This window comes from Lepidochelys kempii, chromosome 12 (assembly GCF_965140285.1).
Source record: "Lepidochelys kempii isolate rLepKem1 chromosome 12, rLepKem1.hap1, whole genome shotgun sequence".
NCBI classification, from domain to species: Eukaryota; Metazoa; Chordata; order Testudines; family Cheloniidae; genus Lepidochelys; species Lepidochelys kempii.
This window is the reverse complement of record NC_136391.1, coordinates 24,116,877-24,136,671: the sequence shown is the minus strand read 5'-3', so window position 1 is coordinate 24,136,671 and position 19,795 is coordinate 24,116,877. Positions and strand designations below refer to the sequence as shown.

At 46.5% G+C, this 19,795-nt stretch overlaps 1 protein-coding gene across 1 annotated transcript in view; it reads left to right on the top strand.

The window, feature by feature from the left end:
- The window catches only part of SLC7A10 (solute carrier family 7 member 10), a 79,794-nt gene that overhangs the window by 38,664 nt on the left and 21,335 nt on the right, over positions 1-19,795 (top strand). Inside the window, exon 2 of the mRNA XM_073307872.2 lies at positions 15,660-15,864. Coding sequence (XP_073163973.1) covers positions 15,660-15,864 — 205 coding nt within the window. The remainder of the gene's footprint in view (positions 1-15,659; positions 15,865-19,795) is intronic.

Here is a 19,795-nt window from a genome sequence, read left to right as displayed (position 1 = left end):
CTATATTTCCCTCTCTTTACATAATGCAGAAGGGCTTTAATCATTTGGAGGAGGTTCAGAAAGACTTCTTACTGAAGCTAATGAAAGTATAAGGAATGCAGAATTGGGTCCTAAATATTTTATCTAAGATAAAAGGAATCTAGTGATTAGGGTACTAGGGACTCAGGAGACCTGGGTTCAATTCCATCTTCCATCACGGACATTGTGTGTGACTTTGTGCAAGTCAGTCATCACTACAAAAAAGGAATGTTCTTAACTCAAGTTAGGTAACTCAAGAGTACACTTTTTTATAGTGAAGACAAGGCCCTAACATGTGCAAGATGGGAATAATAGCACTTCCTTACCTCACAACGGGTATTGTGAGGATAAATGCATGAGATGCTTAGATTCTGCTATAATTGGGGCCAAGACAGATATATGTCAGATACTTCTAAGTTAATTAGGAGAACATCTTGTTTTTATTTATTAAAGAGCATATAAATCTTCACGCAAACTATAAAAGCAATATTAATTTTAGAAAAACTAAATTAAAACCACAGGGCCTAATCCTGCTTCCACTGCAATCTCTGGCAAATGTCAATGGTAGCAGGATCAGACTCGCACACTGCACACACTGAAATTGTCATTTGTGTTCTCACATTATGCATAATACTAAATATTACAAGTGGTTAGACATACTTTCTTTGCCATGGATGCTACAGTACTAGAGTGTGTGTATTAGCCTATACAGAATAATTATACAAAAATAATGTATTGTAGTTCTACTATCATAATTTTCTCTCTATGCTAGTCTATTCCTTACAGAGTGTACATATGTCTTCCCATAATATCAATCAGATAACACAAAAAGTCCCTTTGCCATTGCATGCTTCACTTACAAATTTCACTTCTTTGAATGTACACATTTTCATTCATGTATTTCACATATGCAAACAAAACAATGAGTAACATTTTGCTCTCAGGAACTCTGGTGTATATCCAAGGTCATTCCAATATCTTACATATGTTGCTCCAGATTTGCTGCAATGTAACAGCAGAATTTGGCCTAAGGCCAGATAAACGTTATAAAAATGTTTATTTTACTTTGCTGTACAGTAGAATCTCAGAGTTACGAACACCTCAGGAATGGAGGTTGTTCATAACTCTGAAATGTTCATAACTCTGAACAAGACATTATGCTTGTTTACAACTAAACATTGACTTAATACAGCTTTGAAACTTTACTGTGCAGAAGAAAAGTGCTGCTTTTAAACATCTTTCTTTAAATGAAATAAGCTCAGAAACAGTTTCCATACCTTGTCAAATCTTTTTTTTAAACTTTCCCTTTATTTTTTAGTAGTTTGCATTTAACACAGTACTGTACTGTATTTATGTTTTTTTGTCTCTGCTGCTGCCTGACTGCATACTTATGGTTCCAAAGGAGATGTGTGGTTGACCTAGGGTGACCAGGCAGCAAGTGTGAAAAATCAGGACATAGGGTGGGGGGTAATAGGCGCCTATTCTCTTTGAAAACTTGTGGCGATCGGGAGAGGTCCCGGATGATTGGAAAAAGACAAATATAGTGCCCATCTTTTAAAAAGGGAAGAAGGAGAATCCGAGGAACTACAGGCTGGTCAGCCTCACCTCAGTCCCTGGAAAAATCATGGAGCAGGTCCTCAAGGAATCCATTTTGAAGCACTTGGAGGACAGGAAAGTGATCAGGAACAGTCAACATGGATTCACCAAGGGCAAGTCATGCCTGACCAACCTGATTGCCGTCTGTGATGAGATAATTAGCTCTGTGGATATGGGGAAAGCAGTGGACGTGATATACCTTGACTTTAGCAAAACTTTTGATACCGTTTCCCACAGTGTTCTTGCCAGCAAGTTAAAAAAGTATGGATTGGATGAGTGGACTATAAGGTGGATAGAAAGCTGGCTAGATCATTGGGCTCAACAGGCAGTGATCAATGGCTTGATGTCTAGTTGGCAGCCGGTATCAAGCAGAGTGCCCCAGGGGTAGGTCCTGGGGCTGGTTTTGTTCAACATCTTCATTAATGATGTGGATGATGGGATGGATTGCACCCTCAGAAAGTTCACGGATGACGCTAAGCTGGATGGAGACATATATACGCTGGAGGGTAGGGATGGGGTCCAGAGTGACCTAGACAAATTAGAGGATTGGGCCAAAAGAAATCTGATGAGGTTCAACAAGGACAAGTGCAGAGTCCTGCACTTAGGATGGAAGTATCCCATGCACTGCTACAGGCTGGGGACCGACTAGCTAAGCGGCAGTTCTGCAGAAAAGGACCTGGGGATAACAGTAGAAGAGAAGCTGGGTATGAGTCAACAGTGTGCCCTTGTTGCCAAGAAGGCTAACAGCATATTGGGCTGCATTAGTAGGAACATTGCCAGCAGATTGAGGGAAGTGATTATTCCCCTCTGTTCGGCACTGGTGAGGCCATATCTGGAGTATTGCGTCCAGTTTTGGGCCTCCCACTACAGAAAGGATGTGGACAAATTGGAGACAGTCCAGCGGAGGGCAACAAAAATGATTAAGGGGCTGGGATACATGACTTACGAGGAGAGGCTGAGGAAACTGGGCTTATTTAGTCTGCAGAAGAGAAGAGTGAGGGGAGATTTGATAGCAGCCTTCAACTACCTGAAGGGGGGGTTCCAAAGAGGATGGAGTAGGCTGTTCTCAGTGGTGGCAGGTGACACGATGAAGTGAGCTGTAGCTCACGAAAGCTTATGCTCAAATAAATTTGTTAGTCTCTGAGGTGCCACAAGTACTCCTTTTCTTTTTGCGGATACAGACTAACATGGCTGCTACTCTGAAACAGAACAAAAAGCAGTGGGTCTTAAGTTGTAGTGGGGGAGGTCTAGGTTGGATATTAGGAAAGACTGTTTCACTGGGAGGGTGATGAAGCACTCAAATAGGTTACCTAAGGAGGTGGTGGAATCTCCATCCTTAGAGGTTTTTAAGGCCCAGCTTGACAAAGCACTGGTTGGGATGATTTAGTTGGGTTTGGTCCTGCTTTGAGCAGGCAGTTGGACTAGATGACCTCCTGAGGTCTCTTCCAACCCTAATCTTCTATGATTCTATATAAGACAAAGCTCCAGATATCGGGACTGTCCCTATAAAATCGGGGTATCTGGTCACGCTAGGTTAACCGGTCAGCTCATGAATCTGAGATTCTACTGTACTAAATCTGGACTGTTGGGTTACACTCTTGTGCCAGCAGATGGAGACTAAATCTAATTTATTTGACTGGCTCACACTCTTGACACACTTCACCTGCCCAGTTTTTTCCATTGCTGCTACTGGAACAATTTAGATTGGCCTTTATCTGTCCTCGGCTCTTTGTAGATGGATGATTGTGTTCACAGAGTATCTGAAATCACAAGTTTGTGTAGGATATACCTTAGTACAATGAAAATGCGTAACACCAATCCTGCCCAAATACCCATCTTGTGGAAATACATCACTATGTACTCGGCTCTATCCATGGGAATTTTGGCTGCACAGGAAGTGTAAGATTGGATCCTTTTACTTCAGGTCCAGTTTTCTGTGGCCACCAATCACTGATTTGTTGGAATTGATCATACAGCCTCCTTCACTAGCCTATTCAGAAACCATTCTCACCATCTTTCCCAGCAGATTGAGCCTAGATAGTCATGAAAAGGTTTTCAAGCATTTGTGTATGTACCTGTAATGCGGCTAGCCAGGGCTCGACCCTCTCCGGGGCGGCGGGGAGCCACACCGGCTCACTACACCCAGATAATGTTTGGGGAAATTAGTCCGGCTGCGGGAGTCTCCCTCAGCAGCCCTTGCGGCAACTGAAACAAGTACCATAAGCCCGGGTCCTAGGTCAGGGTGGGGCAACAATAAATCAGGTGCTCAGGCCCTCCGGCAGGGGCTGAGCAGGAGCAAACAGTATATAGAAATAGGCCGAGGCCCTGGGTCAGGGCAGGGCAAGTAAGTCAGTAGCTCTGGCCCTCAGGCAGGGGCTGAGCAAACAGTTCAATAGTAGCAGGCCCAGGCGCTGGATCAGGGCAGGGCAACCAAGTCAATAGCTCAGGCTCTCAGGCAGTGGCTAAGCAAATAGTTCTATGTTAGCAGACCCAGGCCTCTAAAGGACCTGGGAGAGGGGGAGATTGCCACCCACGAGTTGGGTGGCAGGGGGGACGCAGGCCCTCCCACTCCACTGCGTCCCAGCCCGGGGCCCTAGCATCGGCAGAAGACCCGCTGCTGCGTCAGTGGGGATCCTGGCAGCAACACACTGACATGGGCTCTGGCAGCGTTACAGCCAGATTAGGGTCGGCTGTCCCCGGGCTACTTCCTAATCCCCCCTCTTGGGGTACCTGGGTCCAGGCAATGTCCTCCGGGGCATCCAGCACCATGGGTTCCTCCAGGTAGCGGGCACAGGGCAGGTCCGGCAACTTCTCTGGGTAGCAGACGCAGGGCAGGTCCGGCAACTCCTGGCATGCACCATGCACCGTGGGGGTTTCCCAGTCGCGGGCCAGGCTGGAAGCATCTGGTCTCCTCAGCGGCTGGGCCCTCAGTGAGCTCTGAGGGCGAGCTTTTATACTTCCGGGTCGCCGCCTGACCCTCTGAGGAGTGGGCTCAGAACTCCCTGTCTCCGCCCATTCCGGCACCCGGATGGGCTCGTCCCTCTCCGGGGTGGCGGGGAGCCACACCGCCTCACTACACACACATACACACCCCAAGTCTGGCTCCTGCTCGTCGGGGCCAGGCACTTCCATCCCCCTAGGCGACAGGAAGTCTGCATTCGCATGGTCTTTGCCACCTCGATGCCGGATGGTGAAAGCATAGGGCTGTAAGGCCAGATACCACCGCGGTAATCTATTGTTGTTATTTTTCATCCTCGTTAACCATTGGAGGGGAGCATGATCCGTGACTAGCGTAAACAGCGCCCCCAGGAGGTAGAACTGTAAGGCATCACAGGCCCACTTCACGGCGAGTGCTTCCTTCTCGAGTACGGTGTAGTTCTTGCAGGGGAATAATTTTTGGCTAAGGTAAAGGACCGCGTGGTCGTTTCCATCAATGTCCTGGGACAGGACGGCCCTGTGCCCCACCTCCGTGGCATCCGTGTGGAGGATGAACCCCTGGTCAAAGTCCGGACTGTATAGGACTGGCTCCTGGCAGAGACACGTGTGGAGTGTCCAGAAGGCATTTTCACAGTCTTGGGACCATTGCACCCGCTGGGCACTGTCCTTCTCAAAAGTCCTGTTAAGGGGGCTGCAATGGAAGCAAACCGTGGAATGAACCGCCGATAGTAGCCAGCGAGCCCCAGGAACTGTCGTACTTGGCATTTTGTAGTGGGTGGTGGGCAGGCTGCCAGGGCTTGAACTTTCCCCATGAGGGGTTTCACTCATCCTCCCCCTATGATGTAGCTGAGGTACGTGGCCTCCTGCTACCCGATGCGACACTTTTTTGGGTTGGCTGTCAGTCCCGCCTGTCGCAGGGATCTCAGGACCGCTGCTACGCATTCCAGGTGGTCCTCCCAGTGGCGGCTGTATATCACATCATCATCCAAATAGGCCGCCACATAGGCTTGATGTGGTCGCAACAGGCGATCCATCAGTTGCTGGAACGTTGTGGGGGCCCCGTGGATGGTTCACTGGCGATGGTCCGAGCGGTGGTGCTCTGCAATGGCACAGCCTCCAGGAACCGTTGACGTAGTCAATGATGATTAAGACATACTGGAACCCTGAAGCACTTTTCGGGAGCGGGCCCACCAGGTCCATGGCCACTCGCTTGAATGGCATCTCCACTATGGGCATGGGAACTAGAGGGGCCCTGGGTACTCGTGGGGGAGCAGCTAACTGGCACTCCGGGCAGGAGCTACAATAGTTCTTCACCTCCTGGTGAACACCGGGCCAGAAGAACCATGTCAAAATCTGGGCGAGGGTCTTTTCATGGCCTGAGTGCCTGGCAGCGGGGATGTCATATGTGAGCTTCATCACAGCCCGTCAGTGACACCGCGGTACTAGCAGCTGCGTTCATGGTTCCTTCATGCGGGGATTGCTGTCAATCCAAGAAAGACGGTCCCGGCGTAGCTCGAAGTGGGACCACTGGATTGCACACTGGGGGTCAACCATGGTCCCATCGACTGCCGCTAGCTGTTCAAAGGCCCGGCTCAGGATGGGGTCGGCTTTTTGGTCCCGGCAAAAATCGGTATGAAGTTGGGGTTCAACAGAGGGCCCCGGCAGGAGGCAGTCTGTTTCCTCGGTCCCTCCCTCGGGTTCTGGGGTCCCATCCTCCTCCTCCGGTAAGGCCTCGGGACACTCTCCTTCCACCGCCAGGGCAGAGTGGAGGATCTCCTCAAATGCGGGCCAGTCCCACCCAAGGATCACCAGGTATGCAAGTCGAGGGGCCAGGCCGACAACAATTTGTTGGGTGACCCCGGTCACGGTCAACGGGATCCAGGCACTGGGGTAGGACCACACATCACTGTGGATGCATTGCAGCCAAATTGTTCCCAAGTTGGGGTCAGCCCGGGGTCCCAAAGCCTGGAGAATCAGTGTCTGCCCGCAGCCAGAGTCTATCAGGGCCTGGGTGGGATGGTCCCCGACAACTACCGGAACAGTGATCTTGGGAGCCTGTGGTAGCCGGGCCCTCGTTTCCCCCGCACAGACACAGCCGAAGCTGCAGTCCATTTCTGTGCAGGCCCACTGCAAATGTCCATATTTCCCACATAGAAAGCAGGGCCCGAGTTCAGGGTGACTGCCCCGGGTGGGGGCTCCCGGTGGGCTCCTGGGTGCACTCCAACTGGCCCCCGGAACATTCAGCATGGTGGTTGCAGACCCTTGTCAAGTGGGGAGTTCGGGGCGTCTGGCCTGAGGCCCTGAGCGAGCCTCTTGTCCCCAGGGGTGGTTCTGCCACTCGGTCGGGGTGCCCCCTTTCCTTTCGGCGTTAGGACGCTCTGGCCCAGGGGGGTGGGCTCAGATGGCAGGCCCCACTGGCACTTCGGCCGTGAGGAAGTCTTCCATCAGTGTGACGGTGGCTGCTAGCGACGCTGGCTGATGGCAGAGCACCCAGGCCCGTCCTTGGGCTGGGAGGATGTGCACGAACTGTTCTAGAATGACTTGTTCCGTGACCTCCTCTGCCGTCCTGCTCTCTAGCTGTAGCCACCGCTTACATGTTTCCTTCAGGGCCTGGGCCACCAGCCGGGGTCGGGTGCCTGTGGGGTATGTCTGACTTCGGAACTGCTGCCAAAAGGTGTCTGGGCTGACATCCAAGGCATCCAGGATCGCTGCTTTTACCTGGTTATAATCTCTTGCCTCATCCGTAGCCAGGCCCTGGTATGCCATGTGGGCCGTCCCAGTCAAGTATGGGGCCAAAAGAGTGGCCCATTGGTCAGGGGCCCACCCAGCAACCAGCTGTCACCAGTTCAAAAGTCACCAAGAAAGCCTCGGGGTCATCGTCACGTCCCATCTTGGTTAGCTGGACCGGCGCAGTGGTGCGCGATGACCCGGCCACGTCTCCCGGCTGCAGCTCCGTGGGGCGCGGTAATGCTGTCACTAACTGCTGCAGCTGGGCTCCTAGCTGCTGAATGTCCTGCTGCTGCTGGAGCTGGAGCTGGGTGGCAGCCTGCTGTCGCTCCTGGGTCTCTGTCAGGAGCTTAATTAGTTGATCCATCTCCAGGGCTCTCTCGGGGTGGCTCTCCCCGTCAGACCCCTTCTCACAGGGGCTGAGGGATTGTGCCCACTTTCTCCACCATGTGTAATGCGGCTAGCTCGACCCTCTCTGGGGCAGCAGGGAGCCGCACCGCCCCACTACAGTACCACACATCATTCTGCACCCTTGCTTCTGCAATTTCTTTATAAACTATGATCAATGCCTCAACACACTTCAGAGTCAAGTGGTGTCTTCTGCCAGGATCAGAGTGGCAGCTCCTTAGAACAGAACTCCAGCCATGGCAATGAAAGAACAGAAAGCTCTTGCAGCAGGCCTCCGATCTGCAGCAAGACATTGCAAGAAGAAAGATGGAACTCATATGTTCACAGGAGAGAATACCATAGAGAACATGAAAGCAAAAAGTGAATTTAGTGCACATGAGCTGGTAGAACTGAAGCAAAGTATCCATAATATAGGTACATTAATGAGAATGGCAATACAGATCTCCCCATACTGCCCTGCCAATGTACCTCTTGCTATGGAAGGGCCACATCTGTAGAGGAGTTCACAGAACACGCAGATTTTAAGCTATTTACACTCCCTGCTGACTTAAGGCTGGTTTGGAACTAGTGATGTGTAGATAAAGGCTCTGCTCAATTACCAAATCTCAGTATTGTCAACTCTCATGACTGTATCATGACTTTAGCAATTTGTGTGTTTTTTTAACCTGTCTCATTAAAACATGATGAAAGGCACCAACTCATGAATTCTCCTTTATTCAAAGTGGCCACCATCTTCTATTACTGTAACTGGGGCTAAAGTCGGCAAGATGGCTGCCATTAGTCTATCTGAATGTGGAAGTGAGGCTGCCTTTAATAAAGTCAGCTGCTGTCTCCCACTGTTTTCAATTACATTGAAGCCAAGCCCCCAGGCAAAATGGCTGCTGTCCTAGTTCAGTGGGGTAGACCGGACACAGAGACTGTGCGGAGACACTATGAAAGGTGAAAGGGAAGAGTGAGGGGGAGCAGAAGGCAGATTTAGGGTTGCAGGGAATGTCGGGGCAGGAAGGAGACTGAGGGGGGTACACAGGATAGTGATTGAATGGGAGATGGAGGAGATTGGATGACAGCACCGTAGCCTGCGGGTAGTGGTGGGTAGGGGTAGTCCCCTACAGGCAACCAGGGGAAGACAGTGTTGCCAAACTTACACAAATTAATTGCAAGTCATGTGATTTTGGTGCCGCAGGATGAGCTGTCACGATGAGAGAAGCACTATCGATCCCCCAGTTTTCATGGCTCAGTATGTGAGTGAAGCTTCATGGAAGAGCCTCGGGGCTAAGAACATAGACCTGCCCTGCTTTCATGTATGGCCCTATATCAAGGAGACAGTCCTGGGGCAGCAGGAGGTAGGAGAGGGGGAAACCAGAGAAGTGGTGCTGCTGGGACCCAATCAGAGGAGAAGCATCAGGGCAGTGAGAGGTAGAGAATTCTTGCTGCTGGGTCAAGACAGAAATAGGAAATGGAGGGAGTTCCCCTATCTAGGAATGAGGAGGGGGTAAAGTGACGTCTTCATCTGAGCAGCCAGGAGAGGCATGCATTTTTGTGACTTTTCAAAGACTGAAATTCTCATCCACAGTGGCAGAGGAATAGAGGGAATCATAAAGTCGAAAAAGACTAAAAACCACATGTATTGGTTCTCATTATGTCCCACAGCTATCTGTCCTCCAAGAAATTGTCATGTTCCCCACTGATTCGGTTTTTCTTACACCACTGCAAATACTGGAGGATCATGCATCTTGTGCATGCAACACTTATGGCAATAGTGCAGATCTGTGCAGGCTACAAGCTTCTGTCAGAAATGGCAGACAGCAAGGAGGGTCGCCCAGGTTCATGGGATTTTGAAAAAAGGTACAAAAATTATGGGATATAGATGACATTATGGAATGGAGAGAGTTGCACACTTGGAAGTTGACCCCTTGTTCTCAGTCACCCCTGCACAACACATTTCTGCCCAGTGATACATTGCCAAGACTTCCCAAAAGACAGTGCACTGAACAGTGCAAGTTGTACACTGGGATACCTACCCATGGTGCACCGCACCGTGCATTAACACAAGCACTCCCAGTAAGCACACACAGTGCTGACGCAAGGAGCCAGATATGCACATGCATAAGCAATACACTAACTGTGATGGCTTTATGCCAATATAACTTGTGTTGACCAAAGTTTGTAGCGTAGACCTGGCCTCAGTCACCTACCCCTGTGTCAGTGAAGCTTCCCCTCCTTTCTTTGGATGTCTGTTATACTCTCAGGTTACTTTGATACATAGGTGTAAATAGCCTGCCTTGCCATACCAGCCACACAACCCTTTTTTCCCCTGTCAAAACAGGCGATAATGGAGTTTACTCCATTTCTGCACCTGGTCATACACTTCTCTCTGGCACAGTACCCATTGTATTTTTGGCATTTTCCTGAAATTAGCCATTTCTATGCGTTCAGTCTTATTGTTCCAATTTTTTCTTATGTAATCTGCAGCACTCAAAAGGAATGCACTGGACCTGTCAGCACATCACTTGTTTAGAAGGCAGTTTATTTGCATAGCTGTTCTTGTTCCAGTTTGACTCATCAGGTTCCCTCAGACTAGTTTAGCATTCCACCCAGGGTGACTGTCTTCCCTTGAGAAGGTTATTTTGAATGTTAATTAGATTTTTACTGTCCTGATCTCAAGTGTCAGCCAGAAAGCTGCTCTGCCACAAACTTAATATTAACCAGATTTCTACCATATTTTTCAATCATTCTAGCCTATGTCCAATAGGAATTCCTTTTGTGTGTGATTCTATCCAGCACTCAGTCATTTCAAAATGGTGAGGAAAATTCTATTTTGAATGTTTCTATATTTTTGTGTGATCAATATTTATTTAACTCTATAAACAGTTTAAATTAATCATTTTAAGATACAGCAGCACTTTGTTTGCTTTTTGGGGGTGTGGGAGGGATCATTTGATTTTAAAAGATGTAATTCAGTTTTATAATCCACTGAAATTAGTACTAGGCTGTAAATCCAAAGGGAAAAATCTTAAACAGCACTCTGTAATCAATCTTTAATCTGTTTCTTTGCACACATGCACAAACACACAGAGTTCCTTCCTGAATACAAATAGGATCAAATTGAGTCTGCTCCTGCCTTGGATTTTGCCACTTTTTAATGAGATACCATGAGATTACCTCATCCTGATATTGTAGCATTCTAATGCATCCTCAGGGGATAGTGTCACTTATGTGTAGGTGCAATTAATCACCAATGTAAAGCAACCTAGTAGTTTTTACTACAAAAAATGGTGTCATCCAGGGGAAAATATTTAAGAAGAGATTCAATGTTGTTACAAGATAGAAGTCAGGCAACTGCAGAAGTTACTCACTGAGTTCCTGTACCAATACACTAGCAAAATCTGCTCTTTTGTGTGTGATTCTGGTTCCACAGCAGATTTAACCCTACTTTAACTGGGTTGCCAACTCCCATGATTTTATCAAAAATCTCTGTGTGCTAACAGCTCTATCTGTGGCCTGACATCTGGGGGGGAGTAGGCTGTTTGATGTATGAGGAGCTAGGAACCTTCTAGACTCTGCAGCAGAAAGCCCTACTTCAGCACAACTGTGTCCACAACTGTGGGACACCCCTCCAGCAACAAATACTAGCAGAGATGACCTGTACCTGCTGATAGTGGGGAGGGGAGGGCGCAGAGTGAGGGCAGTGGCTTCAGCAGATATTACTGAACGTGCTCAATACAAGCCAAGCGGCACCTCTGGATGGGACATGTGACGCCGAGCGCTGCCGCCACGCATCGCCTCTGAACACCAGGGCCATCCACTGGAGAAATAGTGACTCTTTGTCTTGCTGTGAAATACCAAGCTAGTCATCAGTCCCCCCCACTCCCCACCAAGTGGACCATTCTGTACCTTGCAGCCTTCTAATACCTCCTATTAGAGAGCTGCTTCCTTCCATGCATAAGAACTGCTATACTGGGTGAGACCAGTATCATGTTTCTAACAAAAAAAAAAAGGAGGACTTGTGGCACCTTAGAGACTAACCAATTTATTTGAGCATAATCTTTCGTGAGCTACAGCTCACTTCATCGGATGCATAAAAGTGGAAAAATGCAGTGAGGATGTTTTTATACACACAGACCATGAAAAAATGGGTGTTTATCACTTCAAAAGGTTTTCTCTCCCCCCACCCCACTCTCCTGCTGGTAATAGCTTATCTGAAGTGATCACTCTCCTTACAATGTGTATGATAATCAAGGTGGGCCATTTCCAGCACAAATCCAACACAGGGTTTAACAAGAACGTCTGTGGAACGGGGAGGGGGGAGGAAAAAACAAAGAAACATAAACCAGTTGGAGAACACTTCAATCTCTCTGGTCACGCGATTACAGACATGAAAGTTGCGATATTACAACAGAAAAACTTCAAAACCAGACTCCAGCGAGAGACTGCTGAATTGGAATTCATTTGCAAATTAGATACAATTAACTTAAGCTTGAATAGAGACTGGGAGTGGCTAAGTCATTATGCAAGGTAACCTATTTCCCCTTGTTTCCCCCCAACTAACTAACACGGCTGCTACTCTGAAACCTGTTTCTAACAGTTGCCAGTACCAGAGCTTCAGGGGGAATGTTCAGAACAGGGCAGTTGGAGTGATCCACCCATGGCTTCTGGCAGTCAGAGGTCTAGGGTCACCCTTACCATGGGATTGCATCCCTGACATCTTGGCTAATAGCCATTTGTGGACCTATCCTCCATGAACTTATACAGTTCTTTTTTGCATCCAGTTATACTTTTGGTTATCACAACATCCCATGGCAATGAGTTCCACAGGTTAATTGTGCATTGTGTGAAAAAGTATTTCCTCTTGTTTGTATTAAGCCTGCTGTGTATTAATTTCATTGGGTGACCCCTGGTTTTTGTATTGTGGGAAAGGGCAAATAACACTTTTCTCTTCACTTTTTCCTTGCCATTTATGATTTTATAGACCTCTATTATATCCCTGTTTAGCTGTTTTTTTTTCTAAGCTGAACAGTTTTGTAGTCTCTCCTCATGTGGACACCTTTCCATACCCTTAATCTTCTTTGTTCCCCTTCTCTGAACCATGTCCAATTCCACTGTATCCTTTTTGAAATGCTGAGAACTAGACACAGTATTCAAGGCATGGGCATACCATGGATTAATATAGCAGTGTTATGATATTTTCTCTTTTACTTTCTATTCTATTCCTAATAGTTCCTAACATTCTGTTAGCCTTTTTTACTGCTGATGCGCATTGACCTGAAGTTTTCAGAGAACTATCCACAGTGACACACTGAAAGAATTTTATAGATTGGTAAGGCATGACTTCCCTTTACGAAAGTCATGTTGACTCTTACCCAACAAAGCATATGTATCTATGTGTCTGATCATTCTATTCCTTACTACAGTTTCTACCAATTTGCCCAGTACTGAAGTTCGACTCACTGTCCTGTAATTGCCAGTATCAAGTCTGGAACCATTTTTCAAAATCAGCATTGCATTAGCTACTTTTCAGTCATCTGGTACAGAGGCATTTTTTCAGTGATAGGGTACATACTACAGTTAGTAGTTCTGCAATTCCATATTTGAGTTCCTTCAGAACTCTTGGCTGAATACCCTCTGGTCCTGGTGACTTATTACTGTTAATGTAAGCAATAATGTACTGTATTAATGTAAGCAATTTGTTCTAAAACCTCCTCTATTGACACATCAGTGTAGGATAATACTTCAAATTTGTCACCCAAAAAGACTAGTTCTGATGTGGATATCTCCCCCACATCCTCTCCAGTGAAGATCGATGCAAAGAAAGTCTGTGTTAATTCTACCTAAAAAAATTTGAGATAAGAGTTAAGGCAATGCATGCTAGCATGATTTGAAGAATGGGAAGTGTGCATTGGGTGTGGTTATATGTTAGAAATGAAAGGATGTTTGTTGTGCAGAAGGTGAGAAAGAGTGAATCTGATGCGATGACGTGGGTGGACAGGCATATGAAGTGTGGTTGGTCTAGATGTCAATGCTGATTAACTGCTGATATCCAGGATTTTTAGTTATTGCATTGATAGGAAATGCACTTCAACAACTGTAGCTCAAAGTTAGCCAACTTTGTGTGTGTATGCATGTACACAAAGGAGAAAAGTCTCTTTATAGAATATTATTGCAGGAGTTTCCCTATCCTCTTCATAGAAGTTTTGATATTGGAAAAAATATGTACTTGAGCCTGCCAGGATAAGGATATTGCACGGAAAACCCTAAGTCTAACAGGGGTGTCCTGTTAGGGGTCTCCTGTTAGGGCTCATCCCTGAGACTGATCTCTGTGGGCTTGCTCCTGCACCTGAGGAAGACAATGGCAGAATTTCCATTGAGTTCAGTGAGAGTAGACAGGCTCCATGTGAAAGAAAAATGCTGCAACAATCGAGTGTTCACTTTGTAATTTTAGCATTACTTCAGCTCATGTATCAATCATTAGTACTACAAAGTTCACGTTGTCCTATATATTGTTCACACAATATTATTTATCCCTTAAGAATCCATGGACACTGAGCACATGTTAGAAATATCAAGACTTTAATGGACTTCAAGGACTTCAGCCTTTTTAAGGATTTTGTTCAAGTACAAGCTATAACATGGGTTTAACTTCATTTGTTCCTTTGGCCAGAGCCCCAAATGACAGCCTCTGATTGGTCACCACATTGTAGCTAAACCATGTATTATTTAGACCAGGGGTGGGCAAACTTGCCACATCAGGGAATAGAAATTGTATGGCGGGCCATGAATGCTCACAAAATTGGGGTTGGGGTGTGGGCTCTTGTTGTGGGTGCGGGCTCTGGGGTGGGGCTGGAGATGAAGAGTTTGGGGTGTAAGAGGGTGCTCTGGGCTGGGATCAAGAGGTTTGGAGGGCAGGAGGGGATCAGGGCTGGGGCAGAGGCTCGGGATATGGGCAGAGGCTCAGGGTGCAGGCTCTGAGTGGCGCTTACCTCAAGCGGCTCCCGGAAGCAGTGGCATGTCCCTTCTCCAGCTCCTACGCAGAGGTGTGGCCAGGCAGCTCTGCACACTACCCCGTCCACAGGCACCACCCCTGCAGCTTACATTCGAGTGCCAGAGAGGGACATTGGAGCACCTAGGAGCCAAAGTGGGGCCATGTCCAGCTTCTGTGTGAGCCATATGGTGCGGCCTGACCCAACGCCCCAGCCGGGACACTGGAGTGGGGCTGAGCCGCGTGCTGCGGCCCTCGACTGAGTGCCCCAGCCAGAGCAGGGCCAAGCCGCTGATGCAGCCCTCGACCCAGCGCCAGAGCAGGTCCGAGCCGCAGGTCCGAGCCACAGGTGCAGCCCCCAACCCAGCGCCCCAGCCGGAGCGGGGCCGAGCCAGGTGGTGTGGCCCCTGACCCAGCACCCCAGCCAGAGCAGGGCCGAGCCAGGTGGTGTAGCCCCTAACCCAGTGCCCCAGCCAGAGCGGGGCCAAGCCAGGTGGTGTAGCCCCCCCGACCCAATGCCCCAGCCGGAGTGGGGCTGAGCTGGGTGGAGCTCGATGGCCGGCTTAAAACGGCTCACGGGCAGGATGCTGCCCGCAGACCGTAGTTTGCCCACCCCTGATTTAGACTCTGATCCATATTGTAGATGGACCTTATATTACTTAGACTCCTCTTAGAAGGAGATGAAATACTCTTCTTTGTGAATAAAATCCTGAACCCTTTAATTATAATAGTTGGGGACAGTGCAGGTGAGGGGGAGCAATTTTACAAACTGTTAAATTTGTATAATTGCAGTGCTTTAGTAAAAACACGTTCACCAGCTTCCCACAGACTACTTCAGCAGACCTAATGCTCTCCATTTTACTTGATTTTTGCTAAGTTGCAACATTTTCCTTAAGGTTTATGCAAACATAAATGCAATCAAACCTTGGAAGAGCAATGAGAGACCTTGCATCTATCTCCTTCCTCTAATACCCCACCGATCTTTTGTTTATTCCAGGTAACATTATTGGTTCTGGAATCTTTATTTCTCCAAAAGGAGTTCTGGAACACTCTGGGTCAGTGGGACTAGCTCTTGTTGTTTGGGTGATTGGAGGAGGGATTGCTGTCCTTGGATCTCTATGTTATGCTGAGCTAGGAGTTGCTATCCCGAAATCAGGAGGGGATTATTCCTATGTCACCGAGATTTTTGGTGGGTTAGCTGGGTAAGTATTGCATCCATTTAATCCTTCATCTTTTATTATGTTTATGAGGTGCTTTGAAAACATCTATATTAAATATTTAGTGGAAAAAGTCAATTTTACCTTGTGCTGAAGTTGCAATTGAAGTGTCTGTCTATAAGAAACTTTATTAAGTGATTCTGACCATTTTCAAAGAATACTATCCTGTACCTATGTCTACCTTTTGGTTATTTTAGTTCAGTTTGGTGAAAGAAACTCTCTGGCTAACCTCAGCCAACTGAATAAAACTGATGTTGTGAAAATACAGTGTTGAAAACTATACCATCTGGTATTTACTCACACTCTCTCTCTCTCTCTCTCATAGATATACATATAGATATAACCACTGAAGATAAGTCTGAATGAATACCCTGAATCTGAGCAGCCTCAGACATGGGGAAATTTGAACTGGAGCTAGACTTCATAGTCCAAGCCCATCCCTAATTAGCAGAGTAAGAGACAACATACTCCTACTTCTGTGATGTGATTTCACCTTCCCACAATAGGATATGGTAAATCACTTACAGGCCAAATTAAAATTTTTCTAGAGAAGCACTTCAGGATTTTGGTCCTTAGCTTGCACCACTGTGGTTCATATTATAGAAGTGTACAGATCACTTCACCATGATATTGTGAAAAATTTGTAGAAGGGAAAATATGAGAATTCACACCATGTGTGTCCCTAAACAACTGCGAGAGGAATACAGTGATAAAGGGAGGGAGGAGGAGTAAGAAACAATAAGTTTATACTGCATATTAAATGTAAGTTTAAAAAAGCTGTTCTTGGTCTGTATTCACATCTCTATTTTAGATGCTTCTGGATTCCTTGGCGATTTTATAATCAAAATGGGTGTTTTATGTGTTACTGTTTTATATATGAAGAGTAAACACACTCTGTGCAAACTTAAATGACAAAATGAATGGGGGTGGGTATTGACTTTTTTTAGTATTAAACAAAAATATTCTCTCATTTTAGCTCACTGTTGTGCTCAGGACAGTGAGGCCTACGCCCATAATACAAGCAGGCACTGCAAAACATTCCCTGTGGACTATAGCTTTGCTCATGCTTGTCAGATTACAGTCTTGTTTTGCCACACTTCCACCAATTTGTTTCTGTGTACAAAAACAACGAGGAGTCCGGTGGCACTGTAAAGACAGATTTATTTGGGCATAAGATTTCGTGGGTAAAAAACCCACTTCTTGCCCAAATAAATCTGGTAGTCTTTAAAGTGCCACCAGACTCCTCATTGTTTTTGTGGATACAGACTAACACGGCTACCCCCTGATACTTTCTGTGTACAGACAGCTACTGCAAATGTAAAGGTAACTTTCAGATACTGACCACAGGGTTCAGGCCACTTAATAAATTTCTGTGAGAACCTAGGTTCCTGAGATGAACCATCACTTTATTAACATCCCTCAGTACGTATTAGCTACTTATGTGACACACTTTGCATATAGCACCAAAGAATTCAGGACTGAAGATATTAAACAACCAGGCTACCTAATCTCTTAAGAACCAAGTGGCTCATTGTGCCCTTGTGGGAATAATTCAAAATAAGGAACGGAGAATGTAAATTTTAACCAGCAGAGTTTACTTTGAATTCTTCCATTCGAGAATAGAAAGTAAGATGGCTCCATGTATGCGGCATTGTTTTTCCATAGCGGGGGAAAGGTATTCTTCACTTGTGTTCGCTACTTCATGGCAAAATCCTAGTGAAGGCAAAGCAGTTTGTTGTTTTCACATGAAATACTAGGTCAAGCAATTTAAAGATTATGGTTTACCTTAAAGAAAACTACAAACTGTTTTGTCTTCAACTAGAATTTCACCTCGAGTTAGCCAGCTCAAGTTACTATCATATCTTTTTTCTAGCGAACACAGAGTCAAACCGGCTGAGCTCAGGGATTCTGTTACAGGAGCGCAATGTCCACACAAGGACCACTTGCTTCCACATTGCCACCTGCTTCCCATGGATAGCAATGTTGCTGCCAGGGACATATTGCTGCCAGGGACAAGTTGCCAGCAGTTTTTGTAATCATGGCTGCTCCTTGAAATGAGGGGGAAAGCGTAAGACATTACAGAAAATGCCACTTGCTATGATATGAATGTTTCATATAAGGGAACCCAGAAAGTCAGTATTCACCACCACAATTTCACAATATCAATGAATTTTAGTAAGCGAAAAAAGAGAGTAAGAGAAAAACCCTAATCAAAAACTGGAGAATAAAACCTGTTTTAGTTCCTAATCAAAGTGGCAGCAGCTTTCTTCTTTAGGTCTGCACTAGCCTGGCAATATCAAGAGAAGTATAATCTTATCTACTGATGAAAAATAATGCTCCAATTCTCTATCTCCAAAATGACTTCATTTGTGCTCCTGAGGAGAAAACCAAAGGATGTCATAAGAGTATGACATAGGGTTGAGGAGTCTTCAGGCACCTTTTCTGGCTAAGTGATAGTTGAGGAAGTGGGGAAGGAAAAGAACACACGAGGGGACTAACTAAATCTCACACCCCAGATGGTGTTTGGGATTTAGTGGAAGCCGGTGGAGGCGATGATGTCATGTGGGTGCTTTTCTTTGGCCAACTCTGGTCAGGATATCTCTCAGGATCAGACCCAGTAGTGTCACTGTGGATCCCAGGAGCTGCCGGGGTGGCAGCCATAATGGTGAAGCCCTTTGTGGTCTCCCATCTTTCAGGCATCCACCATTGTGGTTGCTAATTTCCCACAAAAAACTCTTTTTGAGGACCCCAGAAGGGAGTGGTGGGTGGAATAGTCCATCCCCTGATTATTTTGTCCACCAATTAGGCCTAATTTCCTACACACCAATTTTAGTCCATTGATTTCTAGTCCCACTTTTCTTTCTTTTACTAGGCATGATTTTAACAATCATTTATTTCACTAGGACTTTTTGTTTAGACTAATTTGGTCTTTGTCTCCCTTTTACACCTTTCCCATCAACATTTGTTGTGATAAGTTATTTAACACTTTATAAACTTGTATCCACTTTCCCAATGTTAGGCTCACTAGGCCTCAATTATCACTACAGAGATCTGCTCACTGAGATGGTGGTTAATCTGAGAGGGCAGCCTGGTCAGTAGAAAAGCGGGGTGCCAACAGGGAATCCTGGTCAGGCCAGTGGTGGAGGGCAGTGGGAGCTACTTAAAAGCCAGAGAGGAATAGACAAGCAGAAGGAAGCTGGCATGGGAAGGGCCAAATAGGAGTAAGCAACATTGAAGGTGGATAGGGATGGAGAAACAGTGGTAGGATAGTGCTGGGAATATGGTGGGTGATACTGGGGGGCAGAAAGGGAGAGAGATTGGTTTTGTGAAGGGAATGAGCATCTGCATGGGACAAGGGAAGAAGCAGCTGCAGGAAAGGATATAGACAAGAAAATGGGAGCAGCCTCCTATGTGCTACCCTTTATGGTATGACCCTGTGCCTGCACAACCTGGGAGTACGGTAGGAAGATGAGAAAGGTATGCAGGACTGTGCATCCAGGGTGTGATTCTTTGCTACAGCAAATTATCAAGGACAAACTAACCAAAATGATTAATTTCTAAAGCCAAGCTGATTGAGATCCAGCTCTTTGGAGAACTTTACAAATATGTTTTTGGGAATTATGTCCTAAGGGAGTGGAGCACTCAATTCCCATTAATTTTAATGAGAACTGGGCTTCCAAATCCCTTAGGCATCTTTAAAAATCTTGCCTATAACCCTGCTGTCCTTTTCCTTAGTAATCACACAAAACCCACAGTGTAGCAGTGTCCCTTTGCACATGCAGTTTGGATTAGCTTTTCCCTTTGTCATATTTTTGCATGATGTACATTTCCAAGGAGGAGTTACGCTCGCTCTCTCTTTCTCATTTTTTAAGTAAAAAGAAAAAGAGTTGGATGGTATAGCACTAGCTTGAATCTT